The sequence below is a fragment of the Ovis aries genome, chromosome 25, assembly GCF_016772045.2.
Source record: "Ovis aries strain OAR_USU_Benz2616 breed Rambouillet chromosome 25, ARS-UI_Ramb_v3.0, whole genome shotgun sequence".
Lineage (NCBI taxonomy): Eukaryota > Metazoa > Chordata > Mammalia > Artiodactyla > Bovidae > Ovis > Ovis aries.
Window position 1 is genome coordinate 34219139 of NC_056078.1, and position 17068 is coordinate 34236206.

At 49.8% G+C, this 17068-nt stretch overlaps 1 protein-coding gene across 4 annotated transcripts in view; it reads right to left on the minus strand.

Annotated features, from left to right (window-relative positions):
• Positions 1-17068, minus strand: part of ZCCHC24 (zinc finger CCHC-type containing 24) — a 74082-nt gene that overhangs the window by 52596 nt on the left and 4418 nt on the right. For all 4 annotated transcript variants that reach the window (XM_027962300.3, XM_015104301.4, XM_027962298.3 and 1 more), the window contains exon 2: positions 8650-8850. In XM_027962300.3, the coding sequence (XP_027818101.1) occupies positions 8650-8850 (201 nt within the window). The remainder of the gene's footprint in view (positions 1-8649; positions 8851-17068) is intronic.

Consider the following 17068-nt stretch of genomic DNA (forward strand, 5'->3'; position numbering starts at 1 on the left):
GCCCTTGCCTTGTATCTGGTCTTATCATCTCTCCATGTGCCTGGACTGGTTTGGTCTGCAGACTTGCCTCCTCCAGCCTGGCCTCCCAACTGCGAGCAGCATGATCTTTCAAAATGCCAATCTGAGTGTGTCACCTAAAACCCCTGGATGGCTTCTCCTGGCCCTCCAGGTCAAGTCCAGACTGTGTAGCCTGGCACACAGATCCTCTACCACCTGCTGCAGCCACACCTCCTGCACCTCCCCTCAGGCCCCCAGAGTGCTAGCTGTCGCCAAGGGCTCGTGGTTCCCGGAAAGCAAATTCCTACTATTAACACACTTTCCTGGAAGCCTTCCCTACTCCAGACTCAGACTCCTCCTCTCTGAGGCCTCCCATGAAGCCCCAGGCAAAGCTGGTCCCTCATGCAAACGTTATAGCCCTGATCACCCTGAACGGTCAACAGCATTTCTGTTTTCCACACTGTGCCACGGTGGACAAAGGTCAAGCACTTGTCCAGCACAGGCCATACAGTAGGGGCTCAGGAAGCTCTGGGCGGTTGTATTGAGGGCTGGGCTGGGCTCTGTCCTGGACAGATTGTGTGTTCTGAACATGGATGGGGCACTTAGTCAAGGCCTCACCACATACACACATACCATACAGGCAAATGTGGATGACGCAGAGCAGGTCCTGCCACACTGGTGTGCAGAGGCCAACGTGAGACACACAGTGACCCTGAGGGCAGCCCCAACAGAGACACCCATGGTGCCCCTACAGCCACCTGGAGCTTCTGCAGTCACCACAGCTGGCACCCCGACCTGCCCTGGCCTCCTTGACCGCACTGGGGCAGCAAACACCCTGGGGCTGGACCAGTGGAGGAATCTGCCAGATCCGAGGCCTTGGCCAGACCAGGCCTGATATGGTTTTTGTCCACACTGTCTTTGTCCCTCTTTATTTCTAGCAACCCATCTTTTCAAAGAACGCTGACTTTCTGAGAAAGACGGTGGAGATCAAAACCTGGATGCTGACGCGGGAGGTAGGATCTAATTTAAAAAGCATGGGCTCTGGAATCAGGAAGGCCTGAGTTTCAATCCCTGCTTTGCTGTTCGTTAGCTGTATGACCTTAGGCGAGCCACCCAACTTCTGTGGGTCTTAGTTTTATCATCTGGCAATTGACCTGATAGAGTTTTTGAGACAATTAAAGGAACTGGCACATACTACACACTAAGCTCAGAGGTAAACTCAACGCTTAGAGAACACTATTGTTGCTGCCCATACTATTACTATTACCCTTGAATTGAAACCTGGCACACTATACACGGACAGCTACAGGGACAGATTTTTTAAAGAGGCCAATGATAAACATTCTTGAATCCTAGTTTCATTGGGCCAGTGCTGACGTTGGCTGGAGAGAAATCCTGGCCAGGCACAGCCTCACCCCACAAAGAGGGGTCGCCTTCCACCAACACTGGAAATTTATCTCCGGCACTTTCTGCCTCTGCTTCTGGGGTTCCTCTTCATACAGTGCCCAGTCCTCTTGCACTGCACCTGGCAGCTATGAGAAGCCTCACCAGTCTAAGGAGCTGAACTCTGGACACCTCTCTCTCCCCTTAAGGTGGAAAAGAATCAATTAACAGGTCACCATCTTCTGGCGCCTGTACCCCACGCCCCAGGCTGTTGGCAGCGAATGCTTTAACCACGCTTTCACTGCTCCCTTTCTCTGAGGCTGGGGCTCCACGGCAGCTTCAGGACCCAGGGAGGGCTGGCCTAGGGTTCTGCACGTTCCACCTCTAGTTGGACCATTTAAGATTTTAACAGCATTTAAACCATTTAAAAGTCTTTCCACAAAAAGGGAGGAGAGAAAGGAGTAGCAAAGTCATTGAAAGAAATGATGGCTGAAAACTTCCCGAATCTGATTTAAAACTTTAATCAACACATCCAAGTAGCTCAACAGACCCCAAGCAGCATAAAGATGAAGAGATTCACAAAGAGACACATCACAGTAAAACTGCTGAAAGCCAAAGAGAAAAATCTCGAGAGCAGTGAGAGAAAAATGGCATGACATTTAGAACTGATTTCTAATAATAATAACTGACTCCTTATCAGAAACAGTGGAGGCCAGCGAGTGGGGGATAACATATTCAAAGTGCTCAAATTAAAAAATATCTGTCGGCCAAGAATTTTATACCCAACAAAGCGATCCTTAAAATAATGAAAGTGAGATAAAGACATTTCCAGATAATTCCCCATTGCTAGCACACCAATCTTTCAAGAAATACTAAAGGAAGTTCTTCAGGCTGAAAACAAGTGACCCCGAAGACTAGTGAAAAGACACAGGAAAAAGCAAGAAGCACTGAGGTGATTATGTAATTGTAAAAGACAGTATAAGTATTTACTTCTTTTCTCTTAGCTAATTCAAAATATTTGTCCTATAACATAGAGAAATATAGTACCTTTTCCAATAATAGCACAAAGAAGGTGGGTGGGAGAAAATGTGTCTTGAGCTAAGGAAATGACACCAAGTGGTAATTTGAATTCACAGGAATAAATGATGAGAATTCAACATGTGAAATAAGAAGGCTAGCATGAAAAAAGCAATAGGTATATAATTGGTCTCATTTCTTCTTGCAGCCTCTCTAAAACATATAAAGTTAAATAAAGTAATAACTGTATCAAGTATTGTTGAGTTTGTAATATACATAGATGTAATATGTATAACAAGAATGCCATAAGAACAAGGAACAAAGAATAGAACCATAAGGGAATAACATTTCTATTTTGGAGTTAAGTTAATATAAATCTGAAGCATATTTTGATGAGTTAAGGGGTATACGACCTGGAGCAACCACTAAGGAAATAAGTAAAAAATGGTGAAAAAATACTTAAAGAAATCAGAATGTTACATTAGAAAATTATCACTTAATGCAAAAGGAAGCAGTGAAGGAGGAACAAAGGAACAAAAAGGACATGAGCAATTTCAAAAACAAAGTAAAATGGCAGATCTAAGTCCAACTAGATCAATAAGAGCATATATAAAAAGTGCATTAACAATAGCATTATCAATAATGTAAATGGATTAAGCAACCCAAGTAAAAAGCAAGGATTGTCAGGTTGAATAAAAAGTAAACCAAGATCTAACTATATGCTGTCTACAGGAGACACACTCTAGATCCAAAGATATGAACGGATTGAAACTGAAAGGATGGGAAAAGATATATCAGGTAAACAATAACCATAAGAAGGCAGGCTACACTACAATCAGGCTAAGTGAAAGAAAGTGAAGTCGCTCAGTTGTGTCCAACTCTTTGCGACCCCATGGACTGTAGGCTACCAGGCTTCTCTGTCCATGGGATTTCCAGGCAAGAGTACTGGGGTGGGGGGCCATTTTCTTCTCCAGGGGCTCTTCCTGACCCAGGGATCGAACCCAGGGCTCCTGCACTGCAGGCAGACGCTCTACCCTCTGAGCCCCCAGGGAAGCCCTAATACCAGGCTAAATGGACTTTAAAACAAAAAATATTGCTAGATAAAGAGGGACATTTTCTAATGACAAAAGGATTACTCCATCAGGAAAATACAGCAATTATAAACAAGCATGTGTTCGTCCTCAATTGCTTCATTTGTGTCTGACTCTTTGCAACGCTATGGACTATAGCCCACCAGGCTCCTCTGTCCATCAGATTCTCCAAGTAAGAATACTGGAGTGGGTTGCCATGCCCTCCTCCAGGGGATCTTTCTGACCCAGAGATCAAACCCACGTCTTGTGCCTCCTGGATTGCCAGGCAGATTCTTTACCACCAGCACCACATGGAAAGCCCATCAGAAACACAGATGTACCTAATGGCAGAGCATCAAAATACATGCATCGAAAAGCAACAGAACTGAAGAAAAATTGTCAGCTCAACAATAATCGAGATTTCAATACCCCTATTTACAATAATTTACAATACAACTCGGTTGAATGTCGACAAGGAGTCAGAAGACATGAACAACACTATAAACCTACTAGACCTAATAGGCATCTGCAGAATACTCCACCCAGCTGTATACTTCTCAGGCGCACATGAGCGAGTCTCTAGGACAGACCAAATTTTAGGCTATGAAACAAACCACAATAAATTTAACAGCACTGAAATAATATAAAGTATGTTTTCCAACCACAATTGGATAAAATTAGAAATCATTAAAAAAAAAAAAGGATACTTGAGAAACTCACAAATATATGTATATTAAATAACACACTCCTAAATAACTGGTGGCTCCAAGAAGAAATCACAAAGGAAATGAGAAAATATCTTGTGATAAACAAAAATACAACATACTGAAACTTATGGGATGCAGCTCAGAGGAAAATTTATAGCTAAAAACACCTCCATTTAATTTAAAAAAATGTACAATCAGTATTCTAACCTTCAACCTCAAGAAATGAGAAAAAGAACAACTAAACATAAAGCAAGCTGAAGAAGGGAAATAATAAAGATTAGCGTGAAGAACTGAAAGCAGGTTCAAAGCAGCATTATTCCCAACAGCCAAAAGGCAGAAACAATCCGGCTTTCCACTGATGAATACGTGAACAAATAAAATGTGGTAGACACACAGGCACACGGACACACACACACACAATGGAATATTATTTAGCCTTTAAAAGGGAAGGATGTTTTTAATAAAAATATATCACAAGGCAAAGAAAAAAAAAGGAAGGAAATTTTGACACATGCTATAATACGAATGAACCTCGAGGACATTGTACTAAGCGAAATAAGCCAATCACAAAAGGATAAATACTGTATGATTCCACTGATACGTGGTACTTAGCGTAGTGAAATTCTTAGAGACAGAAAGTATAATAATAGTTTCCAGGGGGTGGGTCAGGGGAGGGGAGAAAATTATTGCTTAATGGGTACAGAGTTTCAGTTATGCAAGATAAAAAGGGTTCTGGGGATGTTACACAATAATGTGAATGGACTTAATGCCACTGAACTGTGTGCACTGAAAAATGGTTAAAATAGTACATTTTATGTTATATGTATTTTTTCCACAATTTTTAAAAAAGATTAGCAAAGAAAGTAATGAAATGAGAGTAGGAAAAAAATAGAAGAAATCAACCAAACCAAAAGTTGGTTCTTTGAAAAGCTCAACAAAGTTAACAAACCTTCAGCTAGAATGACCAAGAAAAACAGAGAGAAGACTCAAATTACAAAAATCAGACATGGTAGAGGGGGACATTATAAAATAAAATAAAAAGGATTATAAGAGAATATTATGAACAAACTTCATGCCATGAAATTAGATAACTTAGATGACATGGTAAAATTCTAGAAATACAGAAACTACAGAAATTGATTCAAGAAGAAATGAAAAAGCTGAATAGACCCATAACAAATAAAGAGATCCAACTGGTAATTTAAAGGAATCTACCCACAAAAGAAGACTCACACTTGGATGGCTTCACAGGTGAATTCCACCAACCATTTAAAGAAGAATTAATATCAATTCCCCACAGACTCTTCCAGAAAGTAAAAGCGGATGGAACCCTTCCCAAATCATGGAACTAATAAACACTATTACATGCACAAACCTTGAAAACAATATGCTAAGTAAAAGAATCCAGTGACAAAAGGCCACATATTATATGAATCTATTTATATGAAATGTCCAGAATAGGGAAATCTACAGACATAGAAGGTAGATTAGTGATTATTAGGAGATAGGGGACCAGAAGGTCATAGCTAAAGAGTATGAGGTTTCTTCTCAAGGTGAAAAGAAAAGTTCTTTAATTGACTGTGGTGATGGCTGCACAACTCTGAATATACTAAAAACCATCGACTTATCTATTATAAACAGTTGAATTACATCTCATTAAAGCTGTTCCCCAAAATAAGCATTCCACTTTTCAATATTAAAAATGCTGAGCTCTTACATAATAGTTCATTTGAAACAAGGGTTTCCACCTGTTCCTTCATTCAGGGAGACATACTGAACACCTGTTGCATTGTGTGGTACCTGGGCAGGCAGAGGTGTACAGAGATGAATTCAGTCCAGCACCTGGGGCTTGTGGTCAGCAGAGAAGTGGGGAGCATCCAACCCTTTTCCAGCCTGCTAAAATCCTTAGCCAGGCATGTGCACTCCACATTGTGACATAAGGGAGACAAAAATAATGCTGGCCAACAGTTACTGAGCACTTACTGGGCGCCAGGCACCGTGCTAAGCACTTTTCAAGCATTACTTCATTGAGTCCCCACGGCAATCCACGATGTTAGTGTCGACAGCCTCATTTTACAAATGGTGACCCTTGTGAAGTGTAAAGGGAGGTCCTCGGGCCTGCAGGCATCCTACACAGAGTCAGGTTTGAGATGGGGCTAGAAAAGGACCTCTAGGGAGGACGTGAGGCTCCACAGGCTATGGCTGCTCAGCTTGGAGCAGCACGGATGCTCAAGGAAGCAGAGAGCACCGAGGTCCCAAGAGCAGGGTTCAGCCCTCTCTGCAGCCGTCCTCTCCTGAGACTCTGCTTCTTCCGCTGTAAAATGGAGCTATCATTCCTACTTCGGCTACAGAGTTGAGAGCCCTACACAAGATTAGTGAACATACTGTGTAACATATGCACCATGCTAGGAAGCAAGAGGTACTGAGGAGAGGCACCCTCTATCCCGCACGTTGGCACGACTCTGGCCCCATCTGGGGAAGAGCAGCAAGTGCACAAAACTTACACACACACCTCTTCACTGTCCCTTTGCCTCGGATTCATCATCCGTTGCCTTTGGATACTGGTCACCCCTCACTCATCAACCTGCCAGCCCCACTCAAGCCCCTCTCCTGGAAGCTTTCCTGGGCTGCCCACCCAGTAGACACTCTCAGGGGGCTCTGAGAAGTTGCGCTCATGCACCCGTAACAGGAGGTTATTAAAAGTACTCAGCACACTGGGCAGATGTGAGTGTTAAAGGAAATGCTTGGAGAGCACTTAACACAGTGTCCATCTCCTCCTTAAACAGGGTGGAGTCCTGTTCCACCCTGAAGGCAGGGTGACTGAGACCTGACAGGCTCTGTGTGTGGGGCGGCGTGGGGGGTTCAGTCAGGGAAGGCATGGGGGGCTGCTCACTGGGTAGGCCCAGGCACATCCTTTAGCACCAACCAGATCCTCAGCCACCTGGTGGCCTCTTGTCCCATCCCTAGAACCCTGGGGGCTAGGGGCCTGACCCTTTGCCAGGGTGCCCTCATGCCAAGGATCCCTTGCTCACTGCACACATCTGCCCAGGGGGTGTGGATCTGGAGGGCAGCCAGCAGTGGGTCCAGGGTGGGTGGGCCTCTCTTGGCCAGGGGCGGGGGGAGGCTGAGATCACCGGCTGAATCACCAGGGATCATAGTTCTGGGTTGGGTTTGAGGTTCTGCATTTCTAACAAGCTCTGGGGCGACTCTGATGTGGAGATGGCTGGCTGTACTTGAAGGAGCAGGGACCTAAAGCGTGGCATGGCCATTCCTGAGAAGAGTGGTGATTGGCATCTCGGCACCCTCACTGGTCTTGGAGGGACCCAGCCCTGCCTGACCACACCCTCAGCTGCCAACATCTGGAGGGCAAGACTACACGGATTTTCTGAGTTTCCAGGATTCCATTTCCATTACACGTATAAAATAAAAGTAGTACCATGCTATAAAAACAGTGGAAAGTATGAAAAAATAATAGGAAAAAAAATCGCTGATAATCTCATACTATATGGAACACAACTGTTAACCTCTCTCTCCAGGATTCCAAAACCACATCTGTCAGAGTCAGGGGTCATCCGGTCAGAGTCAGGGGTCATCCGGTGAGTGGGGTCTGCCCCCAGAGCCCCACCTTGTTGCAGCGAAACACTAAGGGAGAGATGGGGGCTGTTCCTCACCCCTTTCCCACCCCAAGGGAGCAATGCCCAGCCCCCCATGCCTGAGATTTTCGTGTGTGCGTGCTCAGTTGCATCCGACTCTTTGTGACCCCACGGACTGTAGCCCGTGGGATTTTGTCCATCTGTCCCATGGGATTCTCTGTCCATGGGATTTTCCCGGCAAGAATACTGGAGTGGGTTGCCATTTCCTCCTCCAGAGGATCTTCCTGACCCAGGGATCGAACCAGTGTCTCCTGCATCTCCTGCAATGCAGACAGATTCTTTCCCACTGAGCCACCTGGGAAGCCCCTGCCTGAGGCCTTCACCCAGACCTATCCTGGGGGCACCCCTCCCCCTCATAGGCTGCAGGCTGCAGAGCAGGCAGAGGTGGGGTCTGGGGGAGGGGGCGCACATCTGGGTTCCTGGCCTGGAGCCCACATTCCTTCCCTGTGAGTGGGAGGTGATGGGCTCTCAGGAGAACCGTGAGGAAGCCGTTGGCCCCTCCTGCCCGATGGTAACAGGACCCACCTTGGCAGGAAGACTGGGGTGGGGTGAGGGGAGACTCGGAGGCTCAGAATCTCTCTCTGGGGTGCCCCTCCCAGACTGCTGACTGGCCAGTGCAGGCCCAAGCTGGGGCTCTGTCCCATCCACACCAGCTAGCCCGCCTCAGGAAAACCAGAGGGGACAAAGAGGTGGCGGCCAGTGGCCACGGGGCGAGGCGCTGCAGGAAGGGGCCCCGGCGAGCTGCTGCGCCTCCTCCGCGCACAGAGGCTGGTCCGCAGGCCCGCCCGGCCGCGAGCCGCCGCCGGGGCCGGGCTGCCTTACCTGGGGGCAGTCCTTGATGTAGTGCCCTTTGTTGAAGCACAGGTGGCACAGGTAGTTGGGTGGGGGCCGCTTGCTGGGCTTGCGGGTCTCGGAGGCGAGGGTCAGGTCGGAGAAGTGCTCGGTGAGGGAGCTGAGGCCGTCGGCGATGTTGTTGAGGGAGCCGTAGGGTGAGGCACTCTTGTACACGCTGCTGCTCAGCGCCTGAGGGGGACAGAGGCTGTGAGGCCCGGAGGCCCGGCCAAAGGTGCAGCCATGCTTCCACGGGCTCCTACACACACACATTCATACCGATTCTTTGTTTTTTGTCTTCCCTGATCTTTTCTTTTTTCTTTTTTATTGAAGGATAATTGCTTTACAGAATTTTGTTGCTTTCTGTCAAACCTCAACACGAATCAGCCATAGGTATACATATATCCCCTCCCTTCTGAACCCCCCTCCCAGCTCCCTCCCCATCCCACCCCTCCAGGTTGATACAGACCCCATTTGAGTTTCCTGAGCCATACAACAAATTCCCGTTGGCTATCTATTTTACATATGGTAATGTAAGTTTCCGTGTTACTCTTTCCATACATCTCACCCTCTCCTCCCCCTCCCCTGTCCATAAGTCTATTCCCTAAGTCTGTTTCTCCATTGCTACCCTGCAAATAAATTCTTCAGCACCATTCTTCTAGATTCCGTATATATGCGTTAGCATATGATGTTTATTTTTCTCTTTCTGACTCACTTCACCCTGTATAATAGGTTCTAAGTTCATCCACCTCATTAGAACTGACTCAAATGTGTTTCTTTTTATGGCTGATAATATTCCATTGTGTATATATACACAACTTTTTATTCATTCATCTGTCGACGGACATCTAGGTTGCTTCCATGTTCTATAGTTCAAATAGTGTTGCAATGAACAATGGGATACGTGTGTCTTTTTCAATTTTCGTTTCCTCAGGGTATATGCCTAGGAGTGGGATTACTGGGTCATATGGTGGTTTCATTCCTAGTTTCATACCGACTCTTTAGTCACCTGTGGGCTCTGGCTTCCTGGAGCCCATGTTCAAATCCCAGCTCGAGTTGTGCATCCATGGACAAGCCAGTGAACCACTTGGGACCCCAGTGACCCCATCCAGTAAACAGGATTAATGACAGCTACCTCCAGGGGTTTCTAGGAGGCTAACATAGCCCTTTATTTCCTGCCTGGCACTGGTGAAGTGCTCAGTACATGATGATGGTGACGGTGGTGATCATTAGTTCTTTACACGCTGTCAGGAGGTAAGACAAGCAGCAGAAAGCCACCTGCCAGAGCCGCATCTCTGCCGTGTGCTGGTGGGGTGACCAGCTCGCAGCCTCGTTTCCACTGTACAGAAGAGGACACTGAAGTTCGGCACTTTGCCTGGCCTCCTGCAGGCCGACGCCTGTGCACAGTGGGTCCGGGGAGCCCTCAGCCCAGCCTGGGCCAGCTCTCTGGAAGCCCGGGGAGGAAACGGCCCACCTCTCTCACCTCTCCCACCTCCAGTTGACAGGAACCAGATGTCTTGCCTGGCTTCAAAGCAGACGTGGCCCAGGCCCCCTCCTGGTGTATACAGCCTCTATTTATAGGAGTCACGGGCTCTGGGCAGCCAGGCACACTGGAATTCAGCAAAGGTGGGGCCTGCAGTGAGGCTGGCCATGAGACCCTTCTCCTGGGGCCAGGCCAAGGCTAGAAAGAGGTAGCTTCCCAGGGGCTGATGACAAACCTGGGCACGGGGCTCAGGTTACTTGGCTCCAGTTCTTGGGCATACCAGTTCTTTTTCTGTGTCCCCTCAGTGTAGGAAGGGAGAGTAGTAAGCTGAGAGCTGGTCCCAGGGAATCAAGACACCCCTCCTCCAACCAGGACAGAGCCCACACCTCACACATGTATGCCTCTGGAGGTCCGGCACTCCTCCCTGGAGGACACAGCCCTCACTCTTCTTGGCTCCCTGGACACCCTGCTCTGTGACTCTGGGCCAGCCCTTTCCCTCTCTGGGCCTCTTTTCTCTCTCGTGTAGGCTTGGACCAAAGCCTGGGATCTGGAAGGAAAGACAGAGACACGACAATCAGGGCAGCTCAGGCCCAACACACAGTCAGTCCTCAGTGACTGTGCATTGAAACTTAAAGGCTCCTGATGCCATCTTGGGCTTCCCTGGTGGCTCAGCTGGGAAAGAATCCACCTGCCATGCGGGAGACCTGGGTTCGATCCCAGGATTGGGAAGATCCCCTGGAGAAGGGAAAGGCTACCCACTCCAGTATTCTGGCCTGGAGAATTCCGTGGATTATATAATTCATGGGGTCACAAATCTCTGCTCTACCACTGCACAGGGCCACTGTGGAAGATCCCGCACAAACCTGCATCCAGTCTGAGGGCAACTTTCCAGCTCCCAGGTGGCCCCAGATGGTCCATCCTGAAAGGCACAGGGTCCCCCATCCTTGGGGGAGTGGTATGCGAGCCAAGACAGGAAAACCTTAAGGGATGTGGGGAGAGTCCCAGCGGAAGTGGGATTAGATGATGTTGGTAACACGAACTGAGCACTTTAGTGTCCCTGGTGCTGGAAGCTTTATGTGTGTTAAGATAACTAAAGCTCACCACAGCTCTATGAGTCACTGTCCCCATTTTACAGATTAGATCAGTGTGTCCAAACTTGTATTGAATGACCCGGGAAACTTTTAACCAATACAGTTTTTCTGGGTCCCACTTGAGACCTATCAAAGCAGCCACCAGGGACTGAGGGCCCAGAATCTGCTTTGCTTCACTGTGGTAGAAAATACGTTACGTAAAAACCTATCTTTTTTAACGATGTTTAAGCGTGCAGCTCAATGGCACTAAGCACATTCACATTATTTATAGTGCAAACATCACCACCATCCATCTCCAGGAATCTTTCATCATTCCAAATTGAAACTCTGTCCCCATTAAACACTAACTCGCCACACCCCCTTCACCCCTAAGCCCAAGTCAGCATTTTCAATCTCCCTTGGAAGGTACAACCTTCCTAGTCCTCCCTGGCCTTGGGAGCACCTGGACTTTCCAACCATCAAGGTTTCTCCTTAGCTTGTCCCTAGGCCTCTCCCCATCCAAACTGGTCTGGGGGAGGGCAGTGTCACCCCAGCCTCCCAGAGAAAAGTTCATCCAAACAAGAAACTTGAAGTTCCAAATGGTGTGACTCATTCTCATGACTGGGAAATGCAATTTCACAAATAACAACCCTCTTTTTTTTTTTTTCTTTCTTTCCTTTTTTCTTTTTTTTTTCTGGATAAGATTTAAGCAAGTCCACAGGAATCAGGGCTGTTTTGGCAGCAAATTGTCAAGAGGAAGGGGAAGTTTGGTGGGTGCCAGAAACTGCACTAATTATACCCTGAAAAACCTCTCCCCCATCTTGTGGCCACACACCCCTGCCCCTGGGCAGCCCTGCGGGTCTCCCTGGGCAGGCAGGGGCCTCCGAGCATCCAGGCTGTCCTCCCCCTGGCAGCTTGACACCCCTCCCACCGCCTCAGGAAGGTCATGGCTTTGTTCCTCAGGAGGGTCACACAGGCAGCTGTGGGTCAGAGGAGCGGGGCCAGGGCTCCCCTCCCTGCCGCTTCTCCCCACCCAGTGTACACTGGCCTGGCCCTCACAGCTGCTCCAACTGCCTTCCCCAGCCCCAGTTCAAGACGACACCAGGAAAAGACGAAAGGAAGGGGCAGTCAGCCGACCCAAACTCACTCTGAAGTTATGATAGAGAAAGTGAGGCCAGGGGCACAGACCAGGGCACGCAGCCAGGCCTAAGGGCCAGGAGTTCTGCTTGCCGGCTGGCTGGATGGGCGGGTGGGGCGGCAAGCTGTTTCCTCTCTGAAGCCCTGAGGAGCTCAGCCCATGGAGGTAAAAGGCGAGCCGGTCTCTCCGCCATTTCCACGGCCTGTGGGGACTGACCGGAGCAGAGGCCAGGACACACAGAACTCCCTCCCCTCTGCCCATGGAGCCTGGCCCCAAGCTTTTGGATTCCCCACATGTAACAGGGAGCAGGCAAGGAGGGCAAACTTTATGATCTCTGCAGGCCTGCTTTTTTAAGGTCCAGACACTCAGGTACTGAAAGATGCCCCCAGAGCATGGTACACAAGAGGGCCCTTCATTCACAAGGGTACCACCTCTCCCAAGTCCTGCCGCTCGTGCCTGGAGGGCAAGGCTGGGCAGGGCTTCCCTTCATCAGTCAGCCCCTAATTCTACAACAGCGAGGCTACTCCCCTTGGCGTCTTACTGGCCACTGCTTTTCTCCCTCCAGGCCTGCACTTGCTGTCCACCCCTGGGATGCCCACCCTGGATCCAAACCCTCCAGGATCTGGTTTTTGACCTGGTTCTGACTCCAGTGATACGGCATGAAGCCACCCCTTCTTACTCAGGCCTGGGCTCCAAGGGAAGGTGTGAAAAGCATAGGTTCAGGTGCTCCTGAGGTCCCTCTGGCTACAGAGGCCCCAGCCCCCTCCAGAGGTCTTCCAGACCTCCTGGCCATAGCCCTGTGCTGCAGGCTGGGATGGGGACTCCCCTGCCCTGGCCTGAAGGAGCTCTGAAGTCTGTCTTTCATCTCTTTATACAGAGATACCTCTTCGTCTCTCCACAGGGCTGAACATCCCCGAAGGCAAAGATCCTAACACCCTCCACTGCCCCAGAGACCAGACTCCAGTGCTCTTTAAGCCCATGATAGTCCTGCATGTAGACAGTCACAGGCAAGAAGGGGGCTCCACTTGACAGATGGGGGTGCAGATGCCCTAATGCCTTGAAGGATTTAGCTCAGGGTCTCTGAGTTCCCATGGACTAACTCGGAGGGTGCTCTCACCCCAGAGTCTGCTGCGCTGGCTGGGGGGTGAGGATAGCCCCCCAGAGTATGGCTCTGGGTCATCTAGGCCCAAATGAACAGCCTTGGGGAGGAGACCACCTCCTTCCTCCCCGGGTCGGTGACCCCAGCAGCGAGCAGGAAGCGTGGGATCCTTATGCCACATGCAGGGAACAAAGCAGCAGATTCCTGTCCAGGGCTGGAACTTCTCCAAGGTTCTGGCTCGGCTGTTGGGGAAAGTTAGATGGGAAGAACTATAGTTTATTCCGAGCCCACTTGTGTCACAAACTCGACTGGATCCTTTCCCTTTCTTGAGACACATACCTGCCAAGAACACTGTTCAGATGGTCCTTGCTGGGCCGGTTTTATAGACCTGGAAACTGAGGCTCAGAGAGGCTGAGTAACTTGCCCGAGGAAACCCAACCAGCACGTGTCTGAGAGGAGATTCACAGCCCGATCTGCTAGTCTGTTACATTTCAGCTCCCGAATGGCCTCCAAGGCTTGTCTTTCCCTACAGGAAGGGGAGCCACCTGGCAAGGACCATCTTCCTTGGCACAGAGGCCTTGTGACTCCACACTGCCAAGCCCCTCAGGCCTGGTAAGACAGGGTACCACCTTCTCTGGGTTGTGTGAGGGGCTCGGGCCCCAGGGTTTGTGATTCTGCTGAGGGTACACGAGGAGAGATTTCCAAGGCCAAGTCAACCTGACCAACTGTGCTTCCTTTTGGCCACCGTCCCCAGGACAGAAAGAGGGAACAGTGGGAGAGGAAGGAGGGAGTCCAGGCAGGTGGGCAGGAGCTTCTGAGGGCAGCCAAGAAGAAGAAGAAATGGGTGCAAGAAGAGAAGAGGGAGCAGTTGGCAGAGGTGGGCGCAGCACCCTGGGTAAGGTCTGTGCAGAGCAAATGCAGAGTCTGCTGCCCCCGGGGCCTGAGAAGGCCTGAGAGGAGGAATCCTCTGGTCCTAGTTCCCAGCTCTGTGGGGGTTCCTCCATTCTTCCATCAGCTGAACAACCCCTTCCTTATCCCCAAAAGCCATCCGTGTCCACACTGCTATACACACACACACATGCACGCCCACACTCCTCTCTTTGGAACAAGAAACCATTCATCTCACAAATGACTCCACCCCTTCTCCAAGGAGATCTGCACTTCTTCACCCCTAGGGTCTATCTGGGGCTCCAGCCCCTGGGGTCAGACGCATACACATGCGCACAAACACACATACATTCTATACAAAAAGCAGGGGTGGATGTGGGCTGGGCTCAGGGATAGGAGACAGCCATGGCCAAGGATGGAGCGGGCCAAAGGGAAAGTGAAGTCAGACCAAGGGTTTCCCCAGCTGTGGTTAGACCCCAGTTCTGCTCCTATTTCCAAGGTCTGAAGATGACCTGTGGGCCAAGGGCACTGTTGCCTCCTGGAAGTCCATTCAGCGGGGGTGTGCAAAACACAGCCAGAACTTGATGGGAGATTCAGATTTCAATAAGCAGGCTGTGTTCTTGGTAAGGGGAGTTGGGAAAGAGAAATGGGAAAAGAAAGGGCCAAGAGATGGAGGAACACAGTGGCAGCAAGATGGAGTGGAACAGACCCAGGGGAGGCTCCCCCTCCCCAGTTAGTTTCTCCTGCTCCCCTGCAGGTCACCACTCACCTGGCAGGGGTTCACATATCATAGCCACGAGCCTACTGCCCAGCTCCCCAGCTCGAGCACAGGCACTGGGGAGTGGGCTGCCTCTTGCTTCTAGACCAAATGCATTGAATGAAAGCAGAAAGCATGGATCTGAGAATCCGAGGACTAGACGGTCTGTAATAGTAAGACAGTCTGGGGCACCATCAAGGCTTGCAACCTCCACAGCAAGGGGCCTGGATTTGAGGCCCACTGTCCACACGATCCCCCTGAAATCATGTGCAAATGCAAGTTCTGTGTGTGCATGGACAAGCGTGCTGTGTGCATTGCACTGAGGAGAGGAACTTGAGCTGCTTTCAGATTCTCAAAGAGGCCCACAGCCAAAGAAGGTCAAGAACCCTTCACACACCTAAACTTCTGCTGGGACACCTCTACGCATAGGGTTTCATGACCCCCACATCAGCTCTTTAAAATTTATCAAGCAATTCATAAACACTTCTTCCGTGAGATAAAACAAAAGGCTAAGAGGCTGAGGAAAGTGTTCCCTAGTCACAAGTCTGGGGAAGGAAGAGGAGGAGAGAGTCCAAGTCATCCATCCACCCATCCACCTAGTGAATGTCAACTGAGCACCTAGTCTGTCCCAGACACTGACCAAGCATGGGATGCTGGGATTACCAAGTGACAGGATGACAGGGTTCCTATTCTCAGAGTACTGACACATATGGTAATATTTCACAGCAATACCGACCGTTCAGACATGCTTTACCAGAAGCATGTACCATTTCTCTGTCACAGGACGTGGAAGGAGGGAGGTGTGTTCCCCATGGCAGCCAGGTAAAGCCTTCAGAGAAGAGACATCCACTGGGGCCGTAAAGAAGTAAGTTGGAATCTATCAGTTATACAAGGACAGTCCGCAGCATTAGACGCAGTGGAAACAACAGCAAGTGCAGAAGCTTAGAGTGAAAGGTTGGTGCGTAGTGTTTTCAGAAACCTCAACTGAATCTATATGGCCAGAGGAGGGCAGAATAAAGATTATACATACATCCCAGCCACCTCCACCCACACACATACACACAAGGGACCAAGCACTCTGAGACACACCCTGGAGCCCTGATCCTCAACTGATTCCCTGACTTTATCTTCCTCCTCTTGAAGAGCCTTAGTTTCCCCATCCGCATAATGGGGATGCTGCACCCAGTGTGTGCTATGAGACAGGAGTGCTAGGAAGTCCTCGGTGTCCGTCTCCTCTGCCTCCCCCAAGCCAGGCCACCCTTGGACTCATGCCCCACAGAGTCCCAGGCTCGAGCAAGGACATGACAGAAAACCCAGGACCCATGAGCAATGCCTGCCACTCCTCAGAAGGTTTCGGATCGGGGACAGATCAAGTGAGGCACTAAAGCCTGACAGAGCACCCTGGCTAATGCATGCGCCACACTGGCACCCAGGGCACCATCCAGGTGAGTGCCACCCGCACCAGCGGGGCGAGCCAATGGGACAGCCGTAGTCGGGATGGAGGAGACTTCTAGGTCGAGCTCTGCCACTGACTTGCTGAGTTACTAGCCAGGCCTCTATTTTCCTCTTCTGGGGCCATGAAGAAAAGATGCCTAGAAGAAAGCACCACCAAAGTAAGGGACGCTTCTCCGCAGGGTCTTTCTCTTGGTGCTGACAGCGCCTGACTTTCTATCACTGCTAATTCCCCATTACTAACGCTGCCTGCTTTCCTCCCTTCCACCTGACTCAGAAGGTCCATGAGGCGTGGTCTCCCTCCGAGTCTAGGCCCGCCCCATCAACTGAATTTGATGGAGGGAGGGTCAGGCCACCTCAGCCAACAGGCCCTTGAACGACGGTCTCCCTTGCCTGAGTCAGAGCTCAGCTTTCCAGGGCTGGCCAGAGGGAGCCGGGCATCTTCCCAAGCTCCCAGCTGGGCTGGAACGGTTGTTCCTCCCAGGTCCTGGGGCTGTCCCCCACCACTTCACACAGACCACAA